Source organism: Macrobrachium nipponense, chromosome 45, assembly GCF_015104395.2.
Source record: "Macrobrachium nipponense isolate FS-2020 chromosome 45, ASM1510439v2, whole genome shotgun sequence".
NCBI classification, from domain to species: domain Eukaryota; kingdom Metazoa; phylum Arthropoda; class Malacostraca; order Decapoda; family Palaemonidae; genus Macrobrachium; species Macrobrachium nipponense.
Window position 1 is genome coordinate 25,962,647 of NC_061105.1, and position 27,571 is coordinate 25,990,217.

At 37.8% G+C, this 27,571-nt stretch overlaps 1 protein-coding gene across 2 annotated transcripts; it reads right to left on the reverse strand.

Annotated features, from left to right (window-relative positions):
• Positions 1-869: 869 nt before the first annotated feature.
• Positions 870-26,900, reverse strand: LOC135214444 (beta,beta-carotene 15,15'-dioxygenase-like). 2 transcript variants are annotated; one of them, XM_064248736.1, is made up of 10 exons: positions 26,748-26,900; positions 18,619-18,898; positions 8,469-8,605; positions 8,107-8,247; positions 7,141-7,266; positions 6,561-6,711; positions 5,772-5,980; positions 4,002-4,256; positions 3,499-3,705; positions 870-2,615 (listed from the first exon to the last, which is right to left on the reverse strand). In XM_064248736.1, the coding sequence occupies exons 2-10, from the start codon at positions 18,686-18,688 to the stop codon at positions 2,346-2,348; spliced, it is 1,566 nt and encodes a 521-aa protein (XP_064104806.1). In that variant the 5' UTR covers positions 18,689-18,898; positions 26,748-26,900; the 3' UTR covers positions 870-2,345. The 2 variants fall into 2 exon arrangements, with proteins under 2 accessions (XP_064104806.1, XP_064104807.1); XM_064248737.1 differs by lacking the exon at positions 26,748-26,900 and adding an exon at positions 19,264-19,525.
• Positions 26,901-27,571: the final 671 nt, after the last annotated feature.

Consider the following 27,571-nt stretch of genomic DNA (forward strand, 5'->3'; position numbering starts at 1 on the left):
CCGGTTCGGCTGCGGTTAAGTACCTTCCTATTGTTAAAGGACCGAGGGTTTGTGTATGTATCGGAACAAACTGAAATAAACCAGAAAGATCCCACTGGGAAAAAAAAAAAAAAAAAAAAAAAAAGTTAGCAAGAGCTCACAAACAAGTCTAACAGAAGGCAGCCGAAAGCGAAGTGGTGAGTTTACATCTGGTCAAGCTAGCCTACCCACCTGCCACACAGTAGTCACTTCCTAACTACCTTTTCAAAGAATTTAACTGCTGTAATTCCAGGTACGCCGAGAGTAATTCCTTATGTAAAGTTAAAGAGGGTTTGTATATAGTGTAGTTACAAATATGGATCTAATGACCCGAACTTAATAATTCTTCCAACCTATCGCAGAGTCATCTTTGACAAACTGCTTAGAACTGCAAATAAGGTTTGGCCCCTAGCTGCAACCTCTCAATACTCAAGCCCCATCCACACTGTCTAGCTTTGCCCGACGAACTCTGATGTGATGTCAGAAGCGGAGAAACGGCAAATAAGGTTCAGACTTTTCCCGATTTGGTCACATTGAACCAAGTTAGTCGGGCAAAGCTCGACCATATGTGGCTGGGGCTTAGTTAAAAAAAACAAAAACAAATAAGGTTGCAGCTAGGGGCTGAAGGGACGGTGCTAAGACCCTTCAGTAATGCCTACTGTGCACCACTGACAGCACTGACTGCCTTTCCTTCAGGGAGGTGTCAGAAAAGTCACTGGAATGTATTTTCAGATTACCGTGAATCTAATATCTTTGTAACAGAATGAAAACAGTTCTTTAAAAAAATATATATTACACCCTACAATACTTCACAAAGAGGATCAATTAAGAGGATGATCAAAACAACCAACTTTCTTTAATTTGTATATTTCTTTAATTTGTATAAAATATCAAGAGCAATTTTATTAAATAAAAAATTAAGTTATCACAGTTAAAACTGTTGAGTAAATACCGGCTGGTATCACTCAAATTACACTTTCATGTGAAGTAATCCAAAAACAATTCCTAATAACACCAATACTTACTTTTCCAGTTATAAAATTTTACCTCCAATTACTGAAGTACTTTCTCCAGGAAATTCCCACAATCTTATATTATTAAGAATGCCCATTGAAATAATTGTTCAAATAAATAACTATTGAAGTTTGTTCACATGAAAGTAGCATCTAATAGCAGGGGCTCTGCGCTGAACCACCTACTCCTATTGCACTCCTACTTAAAGCTATGACTAGCTAATCCTAGCTAAATGTCCGACTTGTAGGATTTAGGTTCATTGTTCCCTGATGTGTCACCAATTAGTTTGTCACTTATGGCATGCCCATGAAATGAGATTACATTCCAAGAAAAATGTCTTATCACTTTATCTTGCAAAGAATGCTGTATACTAACAAAGAAAGCTATGTGCAAACAGTAATCTAAACAGATTTAAAACCTTTAAAACAAATACTTAAATCTGCCTCAGTATCAATGTATCCATCTTAGTCCCAGTTATTAAATTAAAATTTTTAAAAATTTTTAAACTGCTAGACCAAATCATTACCACAGGGAAATTCATACTGAATGCTTTAGCTATCATTAAGTTTTGTATTTCAAGATTTTCAGTATAATACCTAACTAGTAAATTTCCACTGACAAACTAATAGATTACAGGTGACCATTTCAGTGAGGGGTCAAAAGTGGTCCATGAAAACCCATTAACAGGGAGGCAACACTGAACAGCTTCAAGATCTTGAATACACAACTCCAGAAACCTAACTAAGAAACAACTAATTTCTAGTGTGAACCAGTAAAATACTGTACGGTATATATATCTTGAATATATATTCATATAAAACTACTTTTTGGTTGGGGAAAGTGAAAAATGCAGCATACCTTTGACATAACCCAAGAAAAGCAAATTATAAACTTCTGCAAATGCAATCTGGGCTAAAAAAAAAACCAGATGCCCGTGTTCATTTGAACTGGACTAGATTTGTTCTGAAGCAAAACTAAATTCTAGAAGTAAAGGAACATTGAGAAAGCCTACTTCAGACCATCTAGCAATCCAAGAGAAGTTACAACATTACTCACAATAAAATCTTTAAACCAATACCCTATAAAACAAACTTCCAATCTTTAATTTACTAACTTCAGAACCCTCCAATAGCAGGAAGGTTCCTAGAATTTACCAATTTCTGCCTTCCAGAAGGTAACTAGTTTAAATATTCACAATGCCCATTTTCTGAGGTAACAATGAAAAAAACAATACCCTACAAAAACAATGCAACAAAAAAGTAACTTTGGCTTCTTGTTCCTCCTCTGGTGGCCTTATCCAGTGGTCTAATCATTTAGAACTTGTCTGGCAGAAAAGTACCGTGGAGTCCATTAGGAACCTTAACGCTCACTTCACATCGAGCCAATTCTTCCATGGTCCTGGCATCGAGGACTAGCATAAAGTCAGACTTCCCAGGCTGGATATCACAGACAGAGGCCAAGAGAACGCCGTCGTCCTCGTCCACTGCATTGGGGGAAGCGACAAAGATGGGTTCTGAAAGGTACTGGTATTCTGTGCCCCTCCACAGCCAGGTGCTTCCTGAATCCACATCAATCTTAGATATCTGTAAGAAAGGAAATATGAAAATTTGGCTATAATCCAAGCACTAAGGCACTGAGCCATGAAGCACACAAAAGTTGAGTGGACAGACAGCTAGAGTTTAGAAGTTGAACCAAGCACATTAAAAAGCTAAAAGATGGGGGCAACCAAGTCTGAGGTTATGATGCAAAACTTATTACCGTAATGGGTACAGTGAGTCACAGTGCGACAACCCGCCACAATAAGGGCTTTAAGGGAAAAAACTGAAATTTGACCATCTACACTAAACTTTAATGCAATTGCCCCCCATAACATTTACTTTATTAACTGAGCCACCTCAAGCTTATAAATTAAATTGCATATTTAACCATGGTACACCAACTGTTAATCTGCATGGTTTATGCAGAAGCAACCCTTCCTTTACCTTTTTTCCTAAAGTGGCATTTCTTAGTGGTATTCCTTAATTCACCCTTTATATGGAATAGAGCCTTTTAAATTTATTTCAACTAGGACATTTATTAGTGAATATAGATCCCTGCCTAGAAATGTGTGAAATCTCAGGGTTGGAACTTTTTCTACTACCAAAAACCACAAATTGGATTATATACTTAAAAGGTATAGGTAAACCAATACAGCCCAGAGTTTTCCGGACAATCTTTCATTCAAAGTTTTCACTATGAATTTGTAGAGTTAAATGTCTGCTAATAATAATGCTAAGCTGTCAGTTTTATTAGATACTTAAATTTCCTAAACTTTTTTCCTCCCAGGCTAAGGATGCAAAGGATGCAAACTTAATTATAAAGCCAACCAAGCAACAAGAGTATACTGGAGACACTATCAAAACTACTAACTGCTATGATGCATTTCTAAAATTGAACTCTACAACAAATCTGCGCTTGTCCACTCACCGCATTTTTGTAGTATCCCCTCTCCCAACCGCCAGTGCCATACACGTAGCGGTAGGGCTTGGCACTGTATGCCTTGTTGATAGTTGGCATGTCCCAACCAGGCTCTCCAATGTCCATGCCAGTCACCTTGATGTGGCCCTCACGGACCTTCACAGCCGATGCCTCAGTGCCAGGTAAAGTTACTAGCTCCTGGCCCTCTGGCACGCTCTGAAGTGCAAGCAATTCGGATAAAGATTAGAACTACACAAAAATCAAATTCCACCAATACAATTAACCAGTACATCCACCAATACGATTAACCAGTACAACTGATTTGTCAACATCTGAAACGCTAAATCAAAATCTTTATAAACTTGAAATTGACATGGAATGAAAAACAAAGCTTAAGAGTATCTATTGCTTACAGCATTGTAACTACCACCTCTAATTCATCACTGGTACAAGGTCGAAATCTATTTTTTTATCACAAAACTATAACCAAAAAATATGGCCTGGCCTCTCACCTGTAAATCAGTGACTAAAGGCAGCACAAATCTGACCAGTTGGGGTGGATCTTCGTTGTTGTACTCATTCATCCTGACCTTATTAAGGTAAAGCTTGCCAAGGATTTCTGGGTTGGGGTAAGCTACGAGGTCAACGATCAAGTGGCCTTTCTCCTCGTAAGTGTTGGCATGGTGGAAGACTAGGAAAGGCTTCTCGCAGACGTATTTCACCTTCTGCACCTCTCCTGTGTTCTTGTTGACTATTATGAACTTTACCTAGAAAAATTAACAGGTTTAGTAGAACCTTATTATGTGAAGAGCGCGTAAGGTTAAAAACACGTTTAAGTGTTTAAAAAGCTCATTAAATTACAAATTGGTTAAGTGTTTTACTGTGGTTATTGGCATAACTAAGCCAAAGTATTTAATGCAGACTGGTATACTTAAGGATAATTATAAAGGATAATGTCAAATATAAAATTTGGTACACCCCAATCAAGAACAGACTTAATTATATCTTGCTTGCAATGCAAAAATGTTACAAGTTGAAAACAACCACATTATCCTCTTATCTTTTAAAGTTGATAATTTTAAAGAGGCCATCTATGACCACTATCCCACACCCCTCCCACGTTTATCAGTTATGGACTATTCTAATCACCTGGATGTGAAAAAAGTTAAAATTTCCTAACCAATTTAATTATTGCAGGAATTAAGTTTCCCAAGTGTCATCTATGCCATAGAAATTTACCATCACTTAGATTAAAAATGTCTTAATTTATCTCAATTTGCATGATTATTAAAGCAAAAGCCAATTGGAGTGCGGATATGATCAAGAAAATATTTAAAATTTAACATTCACCACAGATTCAGTAAGTTTTAGTTAAATTATAAAATTACTGATTCATTATTCCTAAAGTGAAAGCCAGTTTGAATATTGGCGCAATAAAGAATTACAAATTTGTAAGTGAACATTCAGATTTACCAAAGTTCAGTTCAAAATTACAGGAAATTAATCTTAAGCTAATATACTCTATTCACTCTCCAAGCTAAAGAGTTATTAGTTTAGGCCCTTAATAAACTGGTATTCAAAACTCAACTAAGCTATTTAAAAAATCTAAAATGGCCAGAATCTTAACATTATGCTTACTTTTATTTAGTGGAAAGTTTATGGATCTACAGTGGAAATATTTGAGCTGTTATGACTACACCTCTATGCAAAGGGCCCTTTAAAGAAATTGTTCAATACTTCAGATTTAAGAGAGTTACTTTATACTGGGGAGTATCAAGCTTCGAAAGCTCATACAAAAGCCTTTAAACTATTGAAATTTAAATATTACTAATGGTTGAAAACCATTTCTATTTAAACAGTTATACTAATCTTTTAAATAGAATTAGTTTAAAGGCTTTTGTGTGTAACGTTTAAGGCTAGACTATCCAGTATAAATTATCTATTCTTTATTCTGAAAGTAGTTATGAACAAACTTTTAAAGGGCACTCAACAGAGGTGTAGGCATAGCAGTTCAAATTTGGGTACTGTAGCCCCATTAACTTTCCTCTTAAAGTAAAAGAGGTAGAGATTCTTAAAATAGCATAGAAGTGTGTGAATACCAGTTTATTAAGGTTCTTGATCAAACATCTTTTCTTGCTACTGCTCCTGCATGCATTCAATCTGGTGCTATAACATTCATTGCAGGCTCTAAGTATTTAATTTTAAAAGGAAATTTTAGAACAGTGCAGCATAAACCTAACTGCTTCAGCAATAACTTATAGAAGCAGACTCAAATCACTAACTTTTTCTTGTGGGTGCCATTCCATGCAGTCGTGGAGAGACTTGCTCTTGACTTGTGAGGTTGCCAACTTGAGTGTGTTCACGGTCATTGGCTGCTCGCAGAAAACTATGTAGTTCTCGCTCAAGCCAAAGCTGTGGTTGTAACCGAAAGAGGCTCTCCAGCTAGATGGAATGTTGGCAAGAACACGAGCATTCATCCAAGGCTCGGAACCTGATCAGACATTGCATATTTAGAAAATTACAGTTTTTGGGAATTAAAATAATGTGGTAATAGGGAAACTTAATTGACCAAAGTATTTTCATAGTAAAATTATTCTAGAGTTTCTTCAAAGGATGAGTGAGCAAATGTCAGTTTAGTGAAATTACTATCACCAAAACCCAATAGTTTATTGCTGTGCCTAAAAGTAACTCCAAATAAATACTAAATTAAAGCAAATTTCTACTAAAATAAAAATACTACAACCACCAAATTACCCCCAATTACAAGGTTCCTTTAATTACGGAAACTTTCTAAATTGAGAATATTTCTAATCCCATTGTGAAAGTAAAACAGGCTAGTAGTCCTGTTCCGGAAGTTAAGCTTTAATCAGTAATAGAAGGAGAGGGAAGAAGCTTCATACTCATACTAACAGTAATATCAACCAATGCTGTTGCCTGCAAATATAACGAACTTGTGACAATGGCCTAATAACTACAAAGAACAAAAGTAGTGTATAAGAATTTACACATTTTTACATTCAACAGATTTAATTGACTAACTCTCTCACATGTTAAATATCACAACTACTTACCACTCTTCTTCTCTTCTGAGGGTGGAACCCTAATGACATGGTATTTTGGGCCACCCACAAAAGAACTACCCAAATTATAAGTAGCGCCAGAGGAATCAGTCAAAGGGTGTGAGGAGGCAAAGTTGACACTTGTGTATTTGTTGAGATCCACCTGAAAAAGTAATTGCACGTATAATAAAGCTATCTATAAATAGGAGAATTTCAAAATCTGTCCAAGACCAAGATGGCAAAGTTAAAAGTACAGTATAGCTCTACCATTTCAAGAAATACTTAATTTAAAACTGTACTCAAACGAGTGAAAGTTTTAAAGGTTATATGTATCTATAATTTGAATTTAATATTGTACTTAAAACTAGTGTTTTTCAAAGGTTATGAAAAATTGTTAAATGCTAAAAAAAGCATGGCAGGACACCATAGTCCCAGGTTGGTATATAATTTTAATGTTTGCAGCTAGTTTTAGCCTCATTAGTTCAGATACCATTTATCTCTTTCCTGTTTTACTTTTATTACAACTAGCCCCTTAAAGCACTCTACCAACCTTCCCTTAACTTTTATTTCATATACAATTTTATATACAAACCTTCTCTTTTGTTTCAAGTGTGACTGGGTCTACCCGACGAATGAAGCAAGTTTCGGTAGCAACGAAAACTTGGTCCTCAATGCAGGTCACAGTGTTTGAGCAGTTATCTGTCATTATGTGAGCATCCTGGAAAGACTTCAGTAATTAGGTTGGATTCTTGAAAGCATTGTACTCTATAAAACTCATTTTAGGAACCCCTGCCAAAATTCACTCGTGAACCTTTAGTAATACGTATGTATTTTGCTCCCCACCCAGTTTTTCACAAATCTCATTTGAATCTGCATTACTGTACAATATGGCTGCATGAATGCTAATTGTAAGTTTGGTTGGCAGCCCTGAAGTACAGTCAAGAAAATTATAAAGTAGTCTTTTAAACAATATTAATAAATTTATTTAAATATCACATCCTGGGGGATGGGGGGAGAGACACCAAGTCATTCAGCGCTGAAATATATATATTTGAAATGTAACAAGGAAACTTCGAAGTTGCTCTAAAGCTATAGCTAAAGGTAGAAAGATAGAAGTTGGATTTAGAAAAATATGAACGGAGGTACAGTAAAAGGAATGTGGCATCTAGGGGCCGAATGGATGCTGTAAAGAACCTCAAGTATTGCCTACAGTGCACAACGTGATGTGCACTGACAAAATTATCCCATGGGACCTATAGTCTTTTAGCACTTTATCCTTTATTTCATGGACAACTTCCACTTTATTCTGAAGCTGGGGAATTTTGTTGAAACTGTTTCTTGACAATTTCGAGTGTGACCAATTTCTCAAGTAAGAGCCTCTAGTTAAAATACGCAAGTCTACAATCTTTATTAGCCTTCCAAACCAATGAATAATAAAGACCTATCTATTTTGTGCCAAAAAAGAAAAAAAAAATTAAGAATTTTACATCTTAAAACAGGTACAGTGTACACTTGGAACTACGGTCAATTTAAACTTGCACGAGACAATTTTACTTACGAAGGTGGAGAGCATTCTGGAGAAGATATTCTTGCAAGGATCCGGGTAGGAGTGAGTGCCGAATTCAGTGAAGACTGGCTTCTGAGCCACGCAGGCTTTCTTGTAGGCGTCAGAGCGAAGGTACTTTGACCTAAAGCTGACCTAGTTAACGGAACAGTACATTACATTACAACTTATTTACAAAACATGAAACTTTAGTGAACAAGCTTTTTTAAAAGTGAAATATCACCAAATCTACACTTAAAACATTATCAAAATACAAAATCTTACGATGCAAACTCTTAAAAGGCAATTTTAGTTCAAGCATTTCAATAAAATGTCAAATAGCTTAGAAATGAGAAGTCAAATCCATGATACCTTACCTGACCACCTTTGATCGAGAATTTGTACATTATGGCGAAACCGTCCATCCAGTGATTGACAGAAAAGTCATCCGACAAATCGAACTGGCCTGGTCCCACCCTCATGAAACTGCCGCACAACCAAGAAGGAACTTCTCCTGCAATATCACGAAAATAGATCAGTCTTTTGTTTCATGCCTTCCACGTTTCGTACATTCGCAGACATTCCTCTAAGAAGGTCAATTTAGATGTAAAAGTTAATCTTGCCACGATTATGCTATTTCAAGTAAGAATACCACTCAAAACAAGTAACCGCATTCGTGAACCAATTTTCACAGAGTATACCAAAATATACAGCCATACACAGATTCATTGCTATTTAATTCTCACACCCAATAATCACTGCGGAACAGTACTCCCCTTGGCTACATGAAACATGACAAAGACTATTTCCGATGCCTCGAGGTAAATGTTGTAATGAACTTAAAACTGATTGAACGGCAATCAAGGCGACTACATTTACTGTCTGGATATAGTCGCTGCAAGAAGTTAGAATGCCTTAATACAAGGCCAAGTGAAATCAGTGGAAAAATTCCTCCAGATAAAGTCTTAAATGCGAAAAACTTCAAAATAAAGACTCGACAAAAATTACTCAATAGTTCAAACCCAAGTCAAACCATATATGGGGGTGACCCAGCACACTATTTAAACAAATTATTTGCAGGGGTAACAAGTGCTCAAAATAATTTAATCATTGGATAAAAAATTGCACAAGCACGTCATGTTGACGCTATGCACGTTCAACAACTTTAATTCTTTGGAGCATCAGTTTAACAAAACTTAATAAAATACTTAATCTAGATATAGACAAGAACTATTAGATAAACGGATCCTTACCGACTATGAAAAAAAAATAGTTTAACGCAAGCAACAAAACTCATCAAATGCTTAACTCTCCAACCGCCACAAACCTTAACCCATGACTCAGCACATACATTTTCCCCCAACTTTGCAATTTCATCTGGAACTTGTACAGGAGTTGAGCACGTAACTACGAGAATTTAAAACCTAGTTACGAAGAGATATTTTATATGAATTTATAACTTCCGACCTCCCTACAAATGGAAAGCGAATCAAGTAAAATTTTAGCATTTACCAGTGTAAAAAATATATATAACAAATGCTGTGTATGCACAACATTTATGAGTGCCGCAATTTACTAAAAAATTAAAATTCAAAAAGTCCAGGCGACTATTCACTTCACATAAGCATACAAATCATGCACCACTTCGTTAAATCCAAGTTAACTACATCTGACCGGAGGTTCCACGCCCCGTGATTGAGGGGTACGTTAAGGTGACCCCTTGGTGAGGGTGACCCTTATGAGAGAACATACACAGCTTAAAAATTACTACTAAAAAAAATGGGCTGCTTGACTAAAGATTGCAGCACGGACATTAAAACTTAACTCGGTAACACATCCATAGCTAGAAAAGTACTTTGGCAAAGAATCATAATACAATACTAATGGTTGAGAGAGAGAGAGAGAGAGAGAGAGAGAGAGAGAGAGAGAGAGAGAGAGAGAGAGAGAGAGAGAGAGAGAGAGAGACTTTACCAAGCCTTGTTAATATTGCTTAAAAAAAATCCTTTCTTCGCAACAAACTTCATTTCGTAATCTCATCAACACTTGTTTAAGGTTTAGGCAAACTTTGAAGGCTTCGAAAAGGAGAAGACCAACCGTTCTGGATACAGCTACCAAAGAAAAGTGAACTCTGGTATCTGGATTTACTATAGCAGTAAGAAATTCCGCACGAAACTTCCCTACCCACCTCTCAAGTGACCTTACCCAGCAGGATGTGAAGAAATAACAATGACTTTGGAATTACGTTATTATGCACGGCAAGGTCCTGAATCAATGGAATTAAGTTGGGAAAAGCAAGTACTACGTATTTAACACGAGGCACGCTATTACTATTTCCTTATGGTTTAACATGACTCAAAGTACAAACATCAATCAAGTGAAGTTTTAATAACTAGTGCTTAATATCAGTATAATCACAAATTTCATTCTAATTATCAAAACTTAAAATAAACTAAGGAGCAAAGCTTTTACAATTAAAAACTAGAAACAAAGTAGCAAAGATTTTACAATAAAAAAATGGGATGAACCTAAATTTAGATTTAGCCAATTTTTTTTGTTTAAGAATTTCAGAGAAAACTTTCACTTTCCCTAGGCCTACAGTTACCCGCGTAGTAAATTACTTTAATCCTTTGACTGCCCTATGCCTCCGAAAAAATTTTTCTTTTAAAACATATGGTTGCTTACCATAACCTTGCCAAAGACTAATCACGTTCTGATTGACATCGTTTAACATTTAAGTTTTCAATTTACATTTTGTATAATTTCCTTATCCCATTATTAAAGGGCTAACGTTTTTGTGTCCTCTCGAAAGTTGTGCTCAAGGCCTCTGGACGAGCAGGACTATCTTCATAGAATGGCTTGAGCAATATACAAAACAAGGTGGGTAGACAACCTTGCAATGTTCCTGGGCTATTTGGAGTTGAATTATCTGGGCTATTTGGAGTATCTATAAAGACACTTCCTGTAACAAAGCAAAGATAAGGCCCACAAAATTTAAAGACAATTCACTTCCCTCTTAATACATCTTCACTTCAGCTATGCAACAGTAGATATATCAATTGTCTAATACGCTCATTTGGTTAAGTGTCTCACTTTCTATGTTGTGACCATTCCTCACAGAACTCACTCCCCTCAAACCACCATTATTTTTTCCTGAACAATTTCCCCCGTTACATACGATGTAGGAAATTGGTCGATTTCACATTTTTGAACAGTTTCTCCCGTCTAGAAGATATTTTAGGTGAACACTAAGTTCACGAACAAACCTTGAATAACCAGCACTAAACTCATCCGCGATATCTACAGCAACTAAAACTTACGATGAACTAGTCACACCCAAGAGAGCAAAGCTGGAAAAAGGTTCCGACAACTATCTAATTTTTAGACTGAAAACTTCCTCCAAAGTAACATGTTCCCGGCTACTATTGACTCACAAGCGCCTTAAATATAAATTTCAGTCAGAGTTAAACATATAAGCGCGAAATAAAATCATTGCGCCATTTGACAGTTTTTACCACCATAACAAGAAAAAACCTAGTAGTTACAGTAAAATATTAAAAGGAAAAACGGGCTAAGTAAACAAACGCAACATTGGAATTAGAAAAAAATATGCAATAAAAATTTCAGTATAAGCAAAAGGTTAGTTTGTATTTATTCGGTGTTTTTACGTTGCATGGAACCAGGGGTTATTCAGCAACGGGACAAACAGCTTTAAGTGACTTTTGAACAACGTCGAGAGTGAACTTCTATCACAAGAAATATACACCTCTGACGCTTCAACGGAATGCCCGAGAAACTAACTCGCGGCCATCAAGGTGGTGACAGTCCAAGACCGAACCGGCCACTTCACCGAGGCGCTCGCAGCAATGTGTTTGTACTGCACAGCGCTAGTTCATTGCAAGGTCCACGACTGTGGCGCGTCAGAAATATCTATTCTCAAGGGGCCCAGAGGGCAGATTGGATTACATGTTCCAGGCGCACACTTCTATTAAAGCTGCAAATATTAAAAAAAAAAAAATTACTGTTCAGGTGTTTGGCTTCCGGATACGCCATCTTTTAGCCACTAACAGATCAATATCTAGTACTTGATCCGATTGTAGTCAACATTGTCTTCTTAAAATCTGGAAAAAATTTTAAGCCCACAAAACTCAAAACCTTTATCCCACAAATATATTTATGTTTTACACCCTAACCTTGGGTTTCTTTTTTCCATAATCTACAAGACCACACTCAAACATTACCATTTAAAGATCAGCGTTTATCCACATTTAGTAACGAATACTTGACTATTTCAGAAACCACGCCCACGAGACCAAAAATAAGACTCAAGCTTTAGTTATTTATTTAGTTACTTTTTTGCTCTCAAACCCATTAAGGCGCGAATGTTCTCATCACTTGCCATTAAGAAAGTGATCAGGCAGACCAGGATAGAGAATCGAAGAACTAAGTTTGTCTTACGGGCATCAATTTCCAACCTTTACTAAAATGAAGAAAATAATGTCCTGCAAAAAATAATCTCTACGTAAAGACCAAAATAAATTAAGCCTTAAAACTTAAATCTTCCGACCGAGAAATATATTTGATAAGAATCATTATCAAAGTTAACCCTACATCGGCCAACTGGGCGACGCCACATTCTACGTCGACCAAGATCAAAGATCGTCAGGTACATCTTCACCGGCAGTTTTAACAGCGAAAGCCATTAGAAGGGAAGGTCACCTTTCACTCTAAGACAAGGTCACGATACGAAGACCTTACATTAACATTCACCTGGCCCACAGTCCTACATTTCATCATTTCTGCTAATGGCGGACATTTTAGATTGTAGGCGGTACATCAAGGGCAAAAAAGCTAGATGGAAGGTTGGGGGGGCGCTGATCACTTCTTATGTCTATGAAGGTTAAAACATTACAAAAAACTGGCTAATAAATAAAAATAGCATGTACAGGACCTACTCTAGATCTGAAGCAATTTAAGCTTTAAGCAACTTAGGCCTAGGCAAACGCCATATTTCGACGAAATCCTCGAAAGTCTTAAGACCCTCAACTGCTGTTGAACAAACCACCACCACAACCACCACCACCGGTGTCCTTCAAGGGTATGAGCCTTTCCTGCGGCCTTGGGAGACTAGCGCGCACGCGCACAATTTTAACGTATCACGAAAAGCAAGTTTTATAAGAGTTCGTGCATATAACACAAGACACCAGTACTTGCAACAAATAACGCTCCTAAGAATCATAAATACTGCATCGAGAGAGTACCAAAGTAACGAAACTAACATTACGTAAGCTAACGTTTTCGAAATATCTAACGGACCTCTTACAAGAGCTGAAATTCTACGGCTGGCTACACCTCTGGTTCAAACAATGACGACGTTGGAGCAGAAAAGGCTTCCGGCGATTTCAATGCGTAGCAAATAGATTAACTATCAATTTGATACGGAATTTCTTAACCTTCATTTCCGCAATAAGCCTATTTAAAAAAAATTCCCTACATTTCATGGGAAGATCAGTTTTATTTAAAAAACACGAAGTTACTTATAATAAGTAAGTATTTAAGGATAAAAGGCAAGTAATTTACATTGCAACCAAGGTGCTTCTACAGTCATTTGAAAACCGAAAACTACAGAAAAAAAAAAGTTTCAAGAGCGAGAGAGCAAGATTATCCAATAAAAATTCCGGAACTGTCCCACACTCACTGGTTGGCCCACTAGAATGTCCGAATTCCCTTGAAAGAAAATCTGGGTCAAGGATAGAGTCTTTCGGAACCTACGGCCTGTTACATTGGTAAAGGTTAGGACCCCAACACTACCTTAAAGAGGTTAGCGTCGTGTTAACATTTATGCTAAAATTATCATATTAAAGCTTTTGCACGTGGCTTTACATTAATTTAACAACGAGAGAGCAAAATGCTTACGTTTAGACTATACAGAATACAGTTACTTAAAGCTATTCGAAATTATTACAATTCTGCCTCATAAGCGCATGCACCCACATAGGGAGTGTGTGTGTGTTGTGTGTGTGTGTGTGTGTGTGTGGTGTGTGTGTGTGTGTGTGTGTGGTGTGTGTGTGGTGGTGGAGAGAGAAGAAGAGAGGAGAGAGAGAGAGAGAGAGAGAGAGAGAGAGACACACACCCCCGGGACATATACAGTTTCTTACGACGAAGACCTTGAGGAAACATTCACCTAATGACAAGTAGCCTAGCCAAGTGACGCAAGATTTAACCCTCAAAATCTCCACGTATAAACTTACTCATTCGAGAGCAATTCTTCACGTATCAAATTATAACATCCACTACCCCCACAGATTACCTATAACCCATCCAGGAGCTCGAACGACCGAATAATTTCAGATAAACCCGAAGGGAACAGACCACGACCTTGGAACCTGCACAGAAAAGTTCCGTGCGGCTCGTACGTCGTAATTTGAGGTACAGACAGCAATCCATTCATTTTTCATGAAGGGGAAATGTTGCCCAGTTCATAGTCTAAGAAGACTTCCTGTTTGACCAACTCGTGCGCCAGCAATTGCAGCACAGTTCGGGCAACGCGACCTCGGCAATATTAATTCTATGATAATCTCTCCTCTTCCTGACGCGCAACTATTACAGGGCTAAAATATTGGGATGTTAGGTCTAAATAGAAAGTTCTACCAGTTGTACTTCCGGGCAAAATCGACAGGGAAGGGTTTAATCTACAGATAAGTGTTTAGTGTTCAAATAATTTTCAACGTTATTCCGAAAATAGTCAAAATCTAAACTAAATTATATAGTCAATCACTGACTGAACGACTGCTTCGCCCTCTTAGGGCCCTAGGTGGAAGTGAAACGAGATTTGGGTTTGCTCAACACTGGGGCCTAAGAGGTCACCAGCACTCATGAAAATTCTAGTAAAGGTGGTTTTAAAGGTAACAAAGATAAAAGGATATGAACCGAGGTATCTTAAATTAAAGGTAAAACTAGAACTAGGATATGAACTAGGTTATTAAAAAGGAAAGGTGTTGTAGCTCCGGGCCGATGTGACGCTATAAAGAACCTAGTACTGCCAACGGTGCACCACACGAGGTACACTGACAGCACTACCCTCCTACGGGGAGGCACTACGTGGGTGACTGGCTTCACTGAAAAGAACTTAGTTCAACTCTCAAGGTATGGACGTGATTAGACGAAGCAGACACTTTTCGTAGACCCTACATAGACCTTTTAGGTCTACAAAGATATTCTAGATATTTGGAAAGTTTTGCAGCAAGAAGTAGCTGAATATTAAGACTGATAAGAGCTTGAAGCATAATTAACATTCAGCATTTTGCTACGCTGAAGCGGCAAGTTTCAAAAGCGGAATTGAATTTAACAGCCTATGATATTTAAAACCACAACCTCATTGGTAAAAAAGGAATGCAAACCCACCGAACAGTAATTTAAAAAGCTTAAAAGTTTCTGCTAACTAATTCAGCCTGATACCATATCTTTGCCACACTGCTCCAGAAGGCTGATAAAAAATTAAGCTTAAAATTGAAGAAAAAAAAAAAGATAGGCCTAACCATGAAAGTCTGCTTTACTTAAATCACGTAGGCTTCGGTGGAATTATCCAAGAAAATCTTGGAAGCTGGTTGGTTCTCAGAGGTCATATGCCAACATCTTCAGAAACCTTTTTAGAATAGAACAGTTAACGCTTAAGGCCAAGCCCTGGGACCTATGACGTCATTGAGCGCTGATAGGAAAATTCGCATTTAAGTTTAAGAGGTATTAAAGATGAAAAGCTCGCAGTTGCACTACGAAATCTTAAACAATCCAAGGTAGGGTGTTTGGTAAACTGGAAGAAAATTAAAAGTAATGAAAAGGTTGTAGCTAGGGGCCGAAGGAACGCCGCAAAAGAAACTTAATGCCAATAGTGCACCGCATGGGTGCACTGTAGGCACATCCTCCAAGATTTTTTTTAGTCAAACGTTCCCGCCATTATTAAAACACCCTCCAGCCACCCCCAATAATTTATATGTACTTCAGACTAAAAAACCAATCACCTAGCCTATCCAAGAACTGCTTAACACATTGTTCGAACAAACTGAAGATAAAACAGCCTTGTCAGTCTCATTAACATAAGACCGAAGAGTTCCTATTGTGGGGACGTCAGCAGACTAGAGTTACAAAAACACGAGAACAAACAGATGCCAGACACCGCAAAGTGACTGGATTACTCTCGCTTTCAGTTCACTCTGTTAGTGGTCTGTAAACAATATTATACTAGGATACATTTACCTTAAACGCTACCCTGTCAATCAAATTTACGATTTATTAACACCACGAACTTTAAGATATTAAAAGAACAGAAAGATTAAGAACACAAATAACTATTTGGGAAAGAATTAAACCTCTCTCTCAAACAAACTTCTTCCCGGTAGGAAAGTCCCCAATGACGCTCCGGTCCCTTCATTCACTCTTTATACCTGCTCCCGAGCTCATCATTCCCAAGTATCTTAACCCCAGTCATGACTAATGTTACACTCCGCGACCCTTAATCACTCAAAAACACCCACCCCCACCCCACCCAACAATGTCTCGCCTTTCCCTACACCGCCAGGATAGAGAGAGAGAGAAGAGAGAGAGAGAGACGAGAACAATTACAGTGGTTATGAATGGGCAATGGAATGTTAAACCGCGCGCAGAAAGAAGAGAGATAATGAAGAGAGAGAGAGAGAGAGAGAGAGAGAGAGAGAGAGAGAGAGAGAGAGAAAGTATTACAGGGGGTGTACGAATGTAGGGATCAGAGATAAAAGAATGCTCCAGGCACAAGATTAAACTTCACATTAAAACCGTCAAAAGCGTGGGTATACACGTTCCTTAGAGCCGAATCCCCAAACAGTACAATCCGTAATGGAAGGTCCTGGCTACGCAAAAACGCCTTTTAGAAAAGCAAAAGGACCACTTCCCTAACTGACCCACAGCAGGATAAAATCTCTCCACACGGCAATCTCAGGCCTAACCAGTACAATGCCCCACGTGACTACAGGTGCGCACAGGTGTTCAGGTAATCCTAACGGTAACTCTAGCTCTGTAGTAGAATACCAGTTATTAGTGCTAAAATACACATGTGCATGTACTTATACTAAACTAACTTTTGAATACAAAAGTTAAAAGCTCTAAACCATAAAACCAGACTAATTTAGATATGTATTCAGTAAAAATATAAATAAATAAAACCTTGCGTAGGCATGATTTAAACCTATGGCTACCCCATCCGGAAAATAATATAATGTAATATAATGTAATATCAAAATTAAATCACTTAATGAAATATATTAAATTTAAAATAATTATCTTCAAATATTCTAAGTTCTACAAAGTCTCCAAAAATCGAAGACAACAATAACGAAGTCCTTCATCTCGCAGACAAGGGGTACGAAAACAGCAACCCGGTGGTCAAGTTCAAGTACCCAGGCAACAGACAACTGTAAAAGCCATAGAGCTACCTGGGCAACCACCGTTTAGTGCCTAGAATCTGAATTGACAGTCCTGCTTCGACTGAATACCAGATTCTTCCTTACCTGGCCAAGGTATCAAACGCCCGCATGTCAAGAAAATTACAACCACTTACGTAATTTTCATTATTACCGCAAAAAAGTTACAATGCCTCCGTAATTTTAAGAGGAAGTGTAAAAGAATGGAAAAGAATGGGTAATTAAAAGTCATACAATTAAATATGCCAAGTACTTCTTATCTTATTATAGTTGCAAAATACTTTAAATGCTTACTTATTTTTACATGCAAAATTAGCATTTTTCATACGTAGCTACGCCAGTGAACGTAAGAGTTACTTAATTGCATAGTTAAATTTTAAATTTATGCTTCTATTTTCATTAGAGATTAAGTCTTGCATATTGTAGCAAAAAAAAAAAATCCCATCTCAAAGAAACTTGGGAATTCTCAAATGTTCCAAGGAATTCAGCAATGATTGAGAATACGAAAATATTCCCAGCAATGATTAAGAATACGAAAATTAAGCTAAACCCAAACTATTTGTTTCCTTACGCAGGAAAAATGCAGTATTATGAAAATTTTAAAGTTAATTTTATAACTCATCTGCCCCAAATTGCTAGCATATACTAGAAATCTCTAGTAGCAAAACTCCTGGCAACAGCCATCCACTTATTCCATACATTTCTTAAGGGTATACTAACAAAAGCGATCTAGAACTAACTAGACCGTGCCCACTATACATGCTTACGTTAGAATATGCTAGGTTCGAAACCTTAATATTTAAACCTAACTGAACCCATACAACCGCACTTCCACCCCGGCGGACCCACAACAAGAAAACAACCTAACAGACTACATACTTCAACAGACATGCAGATTCTAGCAGAATTAAGCATAATCTTAAGACTTAAATGTACTAGGTAGAGGCTCAACTGAAACCAAGCCTGCAAAAACACTGGGAAAAACTACTACTGGTGTTAAAACTAAACTGTTGCTGCATCGGAATGAACTATCAGATGACATCACGCAAACTTATCCGTGAACTCAATCGTGACTTACCTTTGGATTTTGTAAGGACAGGTTCGGCGCACTCAACGGCGTTGTGAAAGTTTTCCTTGAAGAGCTCCATGGTTTATGTTCAATTTGCTCTCGTCTTTTTCTGATCCTCTTTGTACTTTGGTCCGAGTTTTCCTTCAAGGAAATTGCAGGAAAAAGAATATTCTACCTTTCTTGAAGACTCTGGAGAAGAGCTTATCGAAGTTAAAACGCCTTCAGATTTGACCGTAGAAACTTTGTGCAAGTTCTCTTCGAGTAACAAAATCCAAATGCGTCGTCTTTCCTGTGGAAAAGAAATTTACAGGACATTAAAAATAAGCTAAAACTTATAAGCTGCAATGGCAACGCCAAATACTATGCAATAGCCCATTCACTCAGTAAACATTTCACTTTTAGTAAACACGTTACGGGCTGCTCTGTGAGCAAGAGCCCGTGCTGGCACAAGGCCAGCTTAATCTTAAACAACAACAACAGTCAACACTAAACTAAATGAGCTTCACGTCCAGATTCAGTAAAAATTAAGACACTCGATAGATATCTACAGCAGTTAAAATAATATCTAATAAGATAAAAGGGCTACCGTTAAAAAAGTTAAAACAAAACTATAACAGTCAAAACAGTAAGAAAAACAAAATAGCTTTAAATTACCAAAAATCTGCTTCTCCGTGGAATACCAGGTGATTGCTCTTATGACAGACTCAAAATCACCTCCAAAGTCTAGACCAGAGGAACTTCTCTCTTTAATGGCAACTCCCACCGGGACTTCAAACAATCTCAGATTTAAGAGATAGATGCGAAACGGAGGGGAATCTCGAGAGAGAGAGAGGGAGAGACAAGACAGAGCTGACCACTGGAGCGAAAGGAGCGAGAGCTCTTTCCTTCTCGGAGTTTGGCGGCGAACTGACGATCTCTGCCACCAGGAACTCTCATTAAACTTCGCAAGGTGGTAGGGGCCCCGACCCCCTACCACCCCCAAAACGCGAGGAAGGGGGAGAACGAGAGTGGGCAGAGGAGCCCAGGGCCCGGCCCTGGATTCAAGGTCGCCCGGACCTAAAACTTCCAGTTCATTCGCGAACTCGCTTCTGGACGAGGCACTTATGGCCCTACTCGCAAGGGTAAACTCCATAATAACAGCTTCCGGCAAAAAGAAAAAAAATCAGCCTGTGTGAAAAAGGCCTTAGCAATGACTTCCCTTGGGCAAAAGAAAGCCTTTTGACGAATCCAGTCATTCCAGTCGATGCGAGTTCTGGAAAACCAGCGGCCAAATACCGTATTTCCGCATACGAAATGATACAGCCATGACGTCCAGCCGCGTCTGGAAGACACTCCAACCTGTATTTCTAAATATAGAGTTGGTGTTCCTGGGGGCTGAAAAACTACGGTGAATATAGAACAGACTTTCAAGGTCTACGAGTGAATGGTCTGTCTCTTAATTCATGGACCATCTCGTAATTCATTACTGGGGAAAGAGTTAATGAGTATCTTCACCTAGGGAATTTACCCCTACGAAATGTCAATATACCTGGTAAGCTTACGAAAGCATCAAGAATAAGTGTTAATTTAAACTTTCATCAATTTACTTGTGGAATTTAAAGAAGCCCTGTAGAAACCGTAATAACCAAATACCCCGAAAACAAACTAAAAATGTAATGCAAGCAATGATCTACCCGAACTTGATAGGATTGGCAGTTTAAACCCCAAAAAATTAAGTGCAAAAATACTTCTCTTCTACAATGCAAGAAACCTATCGCAGTAAATATAAGTAACAATTACTGAAAGCTTTACTTAAACTGCAGACAAGATTAAAGTTTTCTTTCCAGTGAAGCGACAGTACAAGAACAGGGAAATAGAACTTGTGTAAAAAAATTACTAATTGACAGCCCAATCAATGTCCTAAACAATTTACAGAGATCAAAATACGCTGTACCAAAAGAATTAGAAACAGGTTTAAGATTCACAAAAAAAAAAAACCAACCAACACACACACTCAAGGTCACAACCCTTTCACAGAAGCATACTAAATCACACTGTATACTTTCGCAGTACCAATAGACTAACACTCTACTGTAGGTTAATCTATTTTAAAAGAACGTTCAACCAATCGGCTCCTTATGCAGAACTCATAGCAATCTAATTTCAGGCCCATGTAGTCGGCACTCCTTTCACATGAAGTTTAAGCCCACCTCAACCTTTAAAATAAAGGTGATACAACTAAGGGAAATTTAGCATTGCTGTGCAATCATGCGTAGACCTCCAAGCAACTGTCAAATTGTAGTTACTAACCTACGTTAATATACACCATTTCATGTCCTAACAAATCATGAGAGCTTGCCTAAGTAGAGATTAAGAGATTAATCTAGTGCATACAATTTACGTCAGTGTAGTATCTAGTTTACGCTTAAATCTTTCTAGCAATTTCATTTGACAAGACAGGATAGAGACCACGAAAGTGGTGATGCAGTTTAAGAGGCTTAACAACCTCACCTGAAGGAATTTGGCAGACTCAAAACTTACAGCGCTAAAAATTCCCGGTACCTCATGATTCCAACTAAATACGCTCTGAATGTCATCCAGACCAGGATTTATTCGCAAGCACTTACTCTACAGCACAGCATCCACGGCACTTAGATCTATGTCAAATTTACCCCCAGAATATTGTTAGGTTCAACAAAGCAGTTAAGCCTTGTCATTTTTTTTAAATAAAACCTATTTTCATACAGCATCTGATAAAACTAAAGCTTAGACTTCCCTTATTTACTTAGGACTTTGTCTGTATGCACATATTTCTCGTATACATAAACCTTCTCTAGCTCTAATATCAACAAACTTTACACACAAAGTGATCCCTTTCTCAAGGAACCACAGTTAAACTATCCTTACTAGTTCTTAACTTCCTAGTCATGGTATTTAATGTTAGGCTCCAACAGAAGGTATTAAATCTAGTGTTTCGCCAACATGTTTAATTTTCATGCATTATGTTAATTTTAAAATAGGACTTTAGTATTTACCAACCTAATGGGGGCTAAACTTTCTGCGCGCTGACGAGCAGAGAATCATTACCATTCTTGGAATACATTCCAAAACAGATTACATTGATCAGTGACTGACTGCAACACTCCCTGCCACTATCCGGTTCCCTTGCCATTTGTCATATTCGCCTCTTGTTCGAACAAAGTTAATTCAAGGTTTAAAACTTAGGCAAAATCTTAAAAGTCTACGATCCAATACCAGAAGAGATCACAAACACAACCAGACGAGATCACACTAAGAATATCCATGACAAGAATATTGTAACTACATAGAAGCAAGGTGTAACAACGCTATTTAGGGACATACTACTAATACATTAAAGGCTATTAATAGTTACCTACTAAGAAATGCAGTAAACGCTTAAAGAAAACTGACCTCCATCTAGTTTCACCCTATCCCAGCCCCCCTCTTAACAAATCGAAAAGTTAATCTAGATCACCTTATATTTACAACCACATCAAAATGTCATGCCAGGGGCAACGAAACAATCTAACTATTCATTAATCAGGTTTTAAGAAAAAAAATTAGTTCGTGTTCGATGACCTTCCGGGAGAGAGAGAGAGAGAGAGAGAGAGAGAGAGAGAGAGAGAGAGAGAGGAGAGAGAGAGAGAGAGGGGGGGGGGGGGGGGGGGGGGGGGGGTTAGGTCTTCCTGTTTACCTAGCAACAGCTGTTAGTGACAGTGGGGCCTTGCACCTACGTTACCTCCAGATTACCTGAAGTTTCAGTGATTACTTTCATTCAGCGATTTACCTGGAAATTACCTTCCATTAACGCCCTCATAAGGCGGCAATTAAGTAATAATTACACTAATCCTGAAACAAGACAGAAGGCTTATTAGCTCCATGCATAAAATACGAGGAGTTTCAATGCTGCATTAGACAAGCTATCCACCCAGTTCACTTATGCAATCCAATTTGCCACCTTCCCCAGAGAGTAAGCCCTTCAATAAGATTTATTAGACCTTCGTTAAATTTAGTAACTACAAGCTCATAACCCAACGGTTCCTAAATAAACGTTAGGTTTATTAGTTCACTAGAAAACTTACTTTCCTAATGTTACCGAAGAGGTTTTTCAAAATTACTAAGACCAAACAAGGGTTCCCACTAAATTTCTGCTAAAATGACTACATAGAAAGGTGAGCAGAGTTTACAGCGAGAATATTTACTATAAACCACGCCTTTGTCTAAATCTTAAGATAAAAATTAAAGTTTAAAGTGGAGTTGCTCACATAAGCTAAACAAAAATAAAAATCACATTACTACATAGAAAGGTAAGCCGAGGTTTACAGACGGAGAATATTTACTTATTAAAGCTACGCCTAAAACTAACGCCCATGTCCCTAAAACTTAGCGGTTAAAAAATTAAAAGTTTTTAAAGTTATTTAGAGGTTGCTCACATAAAGCTTAAAAAAATAATCACATTTAGCTAAAAAAATCATTAAGATTTTACTTAAAACTCTACCATGCAGTCTCATGTTAACTTAATTCACAGCATGAAAAATTATGACTACAGGTTTCCTCCATGCTCCTTCCTATAAAAATTCTATCACAGCTTTACCATAAAAAAATCTACCACTTTGACAATGCAATTACCCAAGTAAAAAAAAAAAAAAAAATTATATCCTAAGGTCCCCGAGCTGGATGGAACTGCATTTCTATAGCGATAAACCGGAAGTACTCCCACCAGTGACAAAAACCGAAGTATTTCTCCGAAATATCCGTTATACCAGAGATAACCGACGGCATCCAGTACCCGGGTGTACCTTGACTGAAGATGAACGTACTGCCAAGGTCAGCTCGAGCTCTCTCGTACCCAGCGTGGATGATTTAACTATTACAAAACGTTTGCGCGCGAGGAAGTACAGTACAGTATTCGCGTTCGTACAGCCTTTTCCTTTATGGCGACATCAGAGAGAGAGAGAGAGAGAGAGAGAGAGAGAGAGAGAGAGAGAGAGAGAGAGAGAGAGAGAGAGAGATATATATTTTCTAAAGTTGTTAATTATACCAATGACTAGTTTTCCTCATGACCTTACATACAACCACGGCAGAGTTAATAATTGTGGTGTTCACGAACGCGGCGTTACAGAGGACTTCTCACCAGCTGGTTCAATCTAGGCTCTGTTTGCGTGCCTATGCTTCATGGGGAAAGTCAGGTTACTGCTTGTGGTTGCAGTTTGTAAGGTTATTTTTTACTTAATGCTCCAGTAAATTCGTTGAACTGGATCCTCACCTAAATACTCCCCCGACTTAACCAAACACTAAAACTTCAGTTAATAGAAACTTTACACAGTGCCATAAAGGAATATAGTACCAGAAACTTAAAAATCTTATCAGGAGAGAGGAAGCTCTCAACAGCAGAGAAGACTGCTATACGGGTACTCCCGGGAGGTACAGGGCACATGGAAGATCCGCTGGGCAAGGGTCAAAGTTCAGTGGAGGCTCTGGAAGGAATTGTCATTGTCTTTTGACCTACTCTTGCGTCTCATCTTTTCTCTTCTCTCTCGACCAGGAATCACTATGCCCTTAAATTCTCTAATCTCAAGGGCAACACCATACCAAGAATCACCGATGTCCCTAATTTAAGCAGAAATTAAATTAAAAGTACTTAATACTGAATGTCTTCTGAACTGGATGAATTTCTATTCAAAGGTTAACGATCAACATCCAAGACTGTGCCCGAAGTAATAAGTGCATAGCTTCCCCGAATCTCACTCACTGCCCCAATTACAGAAGATCAGAGATCCCTTGGCTGACTATCTGAGCTTTTGTTAGGCTTAGAACAAAGATTTCCCAAATTAGGCTTAGAATACCGGATTTCTCAAATTCAAATTTATCTTCCACGTTAAATATGAATTAAAAAACAATAAAAAAAACTTTAAATGCAGAAGTCATCTCACGTAAATTTCATTCCTTGATTTGAATAAAATTCCCACGAAATAAATTAAACAGGATTTGCAGGTTACAAACTTTTAAAGTCAAACACATCCTGTTTTGTAAGTCTATAAGGATGATTGAAAACCTATAGCTTACTTCCGACTGAAGGGGAATACGCGTCCTTGGATAACAGGGAGTAACTGCTTTGGTGCTTCCAAGACTTGCACGTCGGGATTTACAGTGAAAAGAACCCTTACCTGGAAACACCAAAGACGGAAGGGTTGAACGCTCCTGCGCTTCCGAGATTTGACATCTTATACTTTCCGTTTTTTAAAATTTTCAGAACACTTTCAGTTTGAACGGATAGCTTGAGCTTTTAGTTTAAAAAATGGATGGCGAAATGCTTTTACCTTTACATTTTTCCTGAATTAAGATTAAGTGAATATTTGGGTAGAGTCACTGTTCTTATAATCTTCATGAAGAAATGGGAAGAGATAAAGTCGTGCCTGAGGCTACATGAGCCCAAGGTTCTTTTAATATTAACACTGGCAATTTGCGGCATAATTGCCAACGTCAGGAGGCAGTCAGAGCTGCAAGCAACAGATCAGCCTATTGATAAAATTTCCAATTAAATGTTATTGGAACCAATACAAGCTATATAAATAGCCTTGAATCTTTACTGTTTAAATATTAGACAGTCACTAAACTGATTAAGCAAATAAACTAGATACAAAGCCATTACTGTCTAAGAAAAATTCATCGTACTAACTTACGCGTACCAATTTGCTAAATAACTACTCAACGCTCTTACATCAAATTACTGAAAAGATCAAATTATTGAAAAGTTTAAACTCAAAGCATGCGATTGACCACCGAATGATTAAGGACAAGAAACTAATTCTGCAAAAGTCGAGGCAATCCAGTTCAAACCAAACTAGCGGTTTCACGAGTGCCATTTATCCTCCATGCATACCCGAGTACCACAAAGGGTTAACACAATTACCTCAAATTTCCCTTACTTTCAAGTGAGGTGGTTCACCCTTAAGACAGGGGAAGGGTGGGGGGGAAGGCTCTCCCGATTAATATGAATTTTAAATCTTCATTTGGTCAGTAACCCAAGTAATTGAAGAGATCTACCGGTTTTAGAAGTTTTTTAGATTAATAAAAATGCAATGCTTGTCCCCCAACCCCCCTATAACAACACTCACAGTAAAATTCATGAATTTATAAACAATTCGCCTACTACAAAACACAAGCTAGCCTACATGACGCAACTGATTTAATTTTACATCAAACAAACTCACTTAACATTTCACGTTAAGAAACTAGACGCACTAATATTTCCCTCAGTGCTTATCCAACAGCTAAGCGATTTCTCAACACCAAAGTGCCTCAACGTACTTAAAATAACCACAGCCACCTTATATTATATTAATTTACTAAGTTTAATTAAAGTTAAAAGTACTTAATACGAAATTGCGCAATAAGTAATGTGAAGCTATATAAAAGGCAACAAATACCTTCCCCACCACCACACTACATCACTGAATCCGCGACTACCAAACTTGCAACTCAAGCAACCCTTCGGACTACCTCCACTGAAAAATATTCGCCTGGTCACAGGTTGACCGCTACCGCCCCACCTCCACTGCGCAGCGAATCCACGAGAAAAACACTGAGCAGGAAGATAATCAACTTTCTATATATACCTATGAAGTAGCAAGTGCCGCTCGAAGGGGCAAAGGGAGAAGTTGCGTCACTTCCGTTAGGTTACGTAGCCAGGAATCTGGTAGATTCCCCACGAATTTAGCGCTGCGCATACGTAATAAAACTAGATTTGGCATTAGGCTTCCGTCCAGGACCTCAAGTCAAAAGTTTATGATCGTAGGCTCTAGAGAAGAAATACTGTCTACTTGTTTTTATCAGCCGGGTATTATAAGTCATGGGGGATGAATCACAGTTAACCTTGAAATACCCTGAAAAACTAGGTTATGAACTCGCTTCTGGGAGGAAATTCCCACACCGGATATTCCAACAGCCACGAAACTTTACGAAAATAGGGCATAGTTAAAAATTAAAGTACATAAACATAACTACACATCCGCATACGCAAGGGAATATTAGCATAAGTGTTATGTGCCGAGGTCCTAAGACTATCTTTGAATTTAGACTACATCATTCAAACCACTTAGAAACCCTACACACCAATGCACCACACCAAGAATTACCTGCACAGAGATCGACTCTACCGGTCGACGAGAACCAACCTATTCCACTCAGAGTATCACCCAAACTGAGGGTCAACTCACTTCCTTGTTCTTCAAATCTACTCTTATCGTGGCTGAGCAGAAGCCAAGGAGGAGTGTCAGCTAAACAACCGGTCCCAGGTTGTCACCCGAAAAATACCCTGTAACCCATCGTCCCTCAATCGCCGTTAAAAAAACATTGGAAGGTCGCCTTCCTCAATGGTCATTATAGGCGATGCGGTCGTTTATATAATATATATAATATAATATATCTATAGATATATATTAGTATATATATATATAGATATATATATATACTATACTTATATAATATAATATAAATAATATTTATTATATATATTTATTATATATGGATAGAAAGAGTAGACAGATAGATAAATAGACAGTAAAAGTAATAAGAAACACTCGAATATTTATATTTTGCTAGTGCCCTTTTCTGTACTTCACCAGAGTTCACTATCTATCATTTTTTTTTTTTTTTTTTTGTTGGTGACAGTTACCCAGCACCTTATATAACAGACTATTCATTTTTATTTCCTAGAGATATAATAATATACTGTTTATCACAAACACTGTGTAGTAAAAAAATTTAATTATTTTTTAGCTATCGTTCTTTTCTCACTAAAAGAATGAGGCTTCAGAGAAAGTTACCCACTAAAGAATTGATATAAGTAGGGTGCTCATGAGAAAGACAAGGCAGCAGTTACTGCAATTTTTATTCCTGACTGCTAAGTTTTAATATATATAATATATATATATATATATATATATATATATATATTATA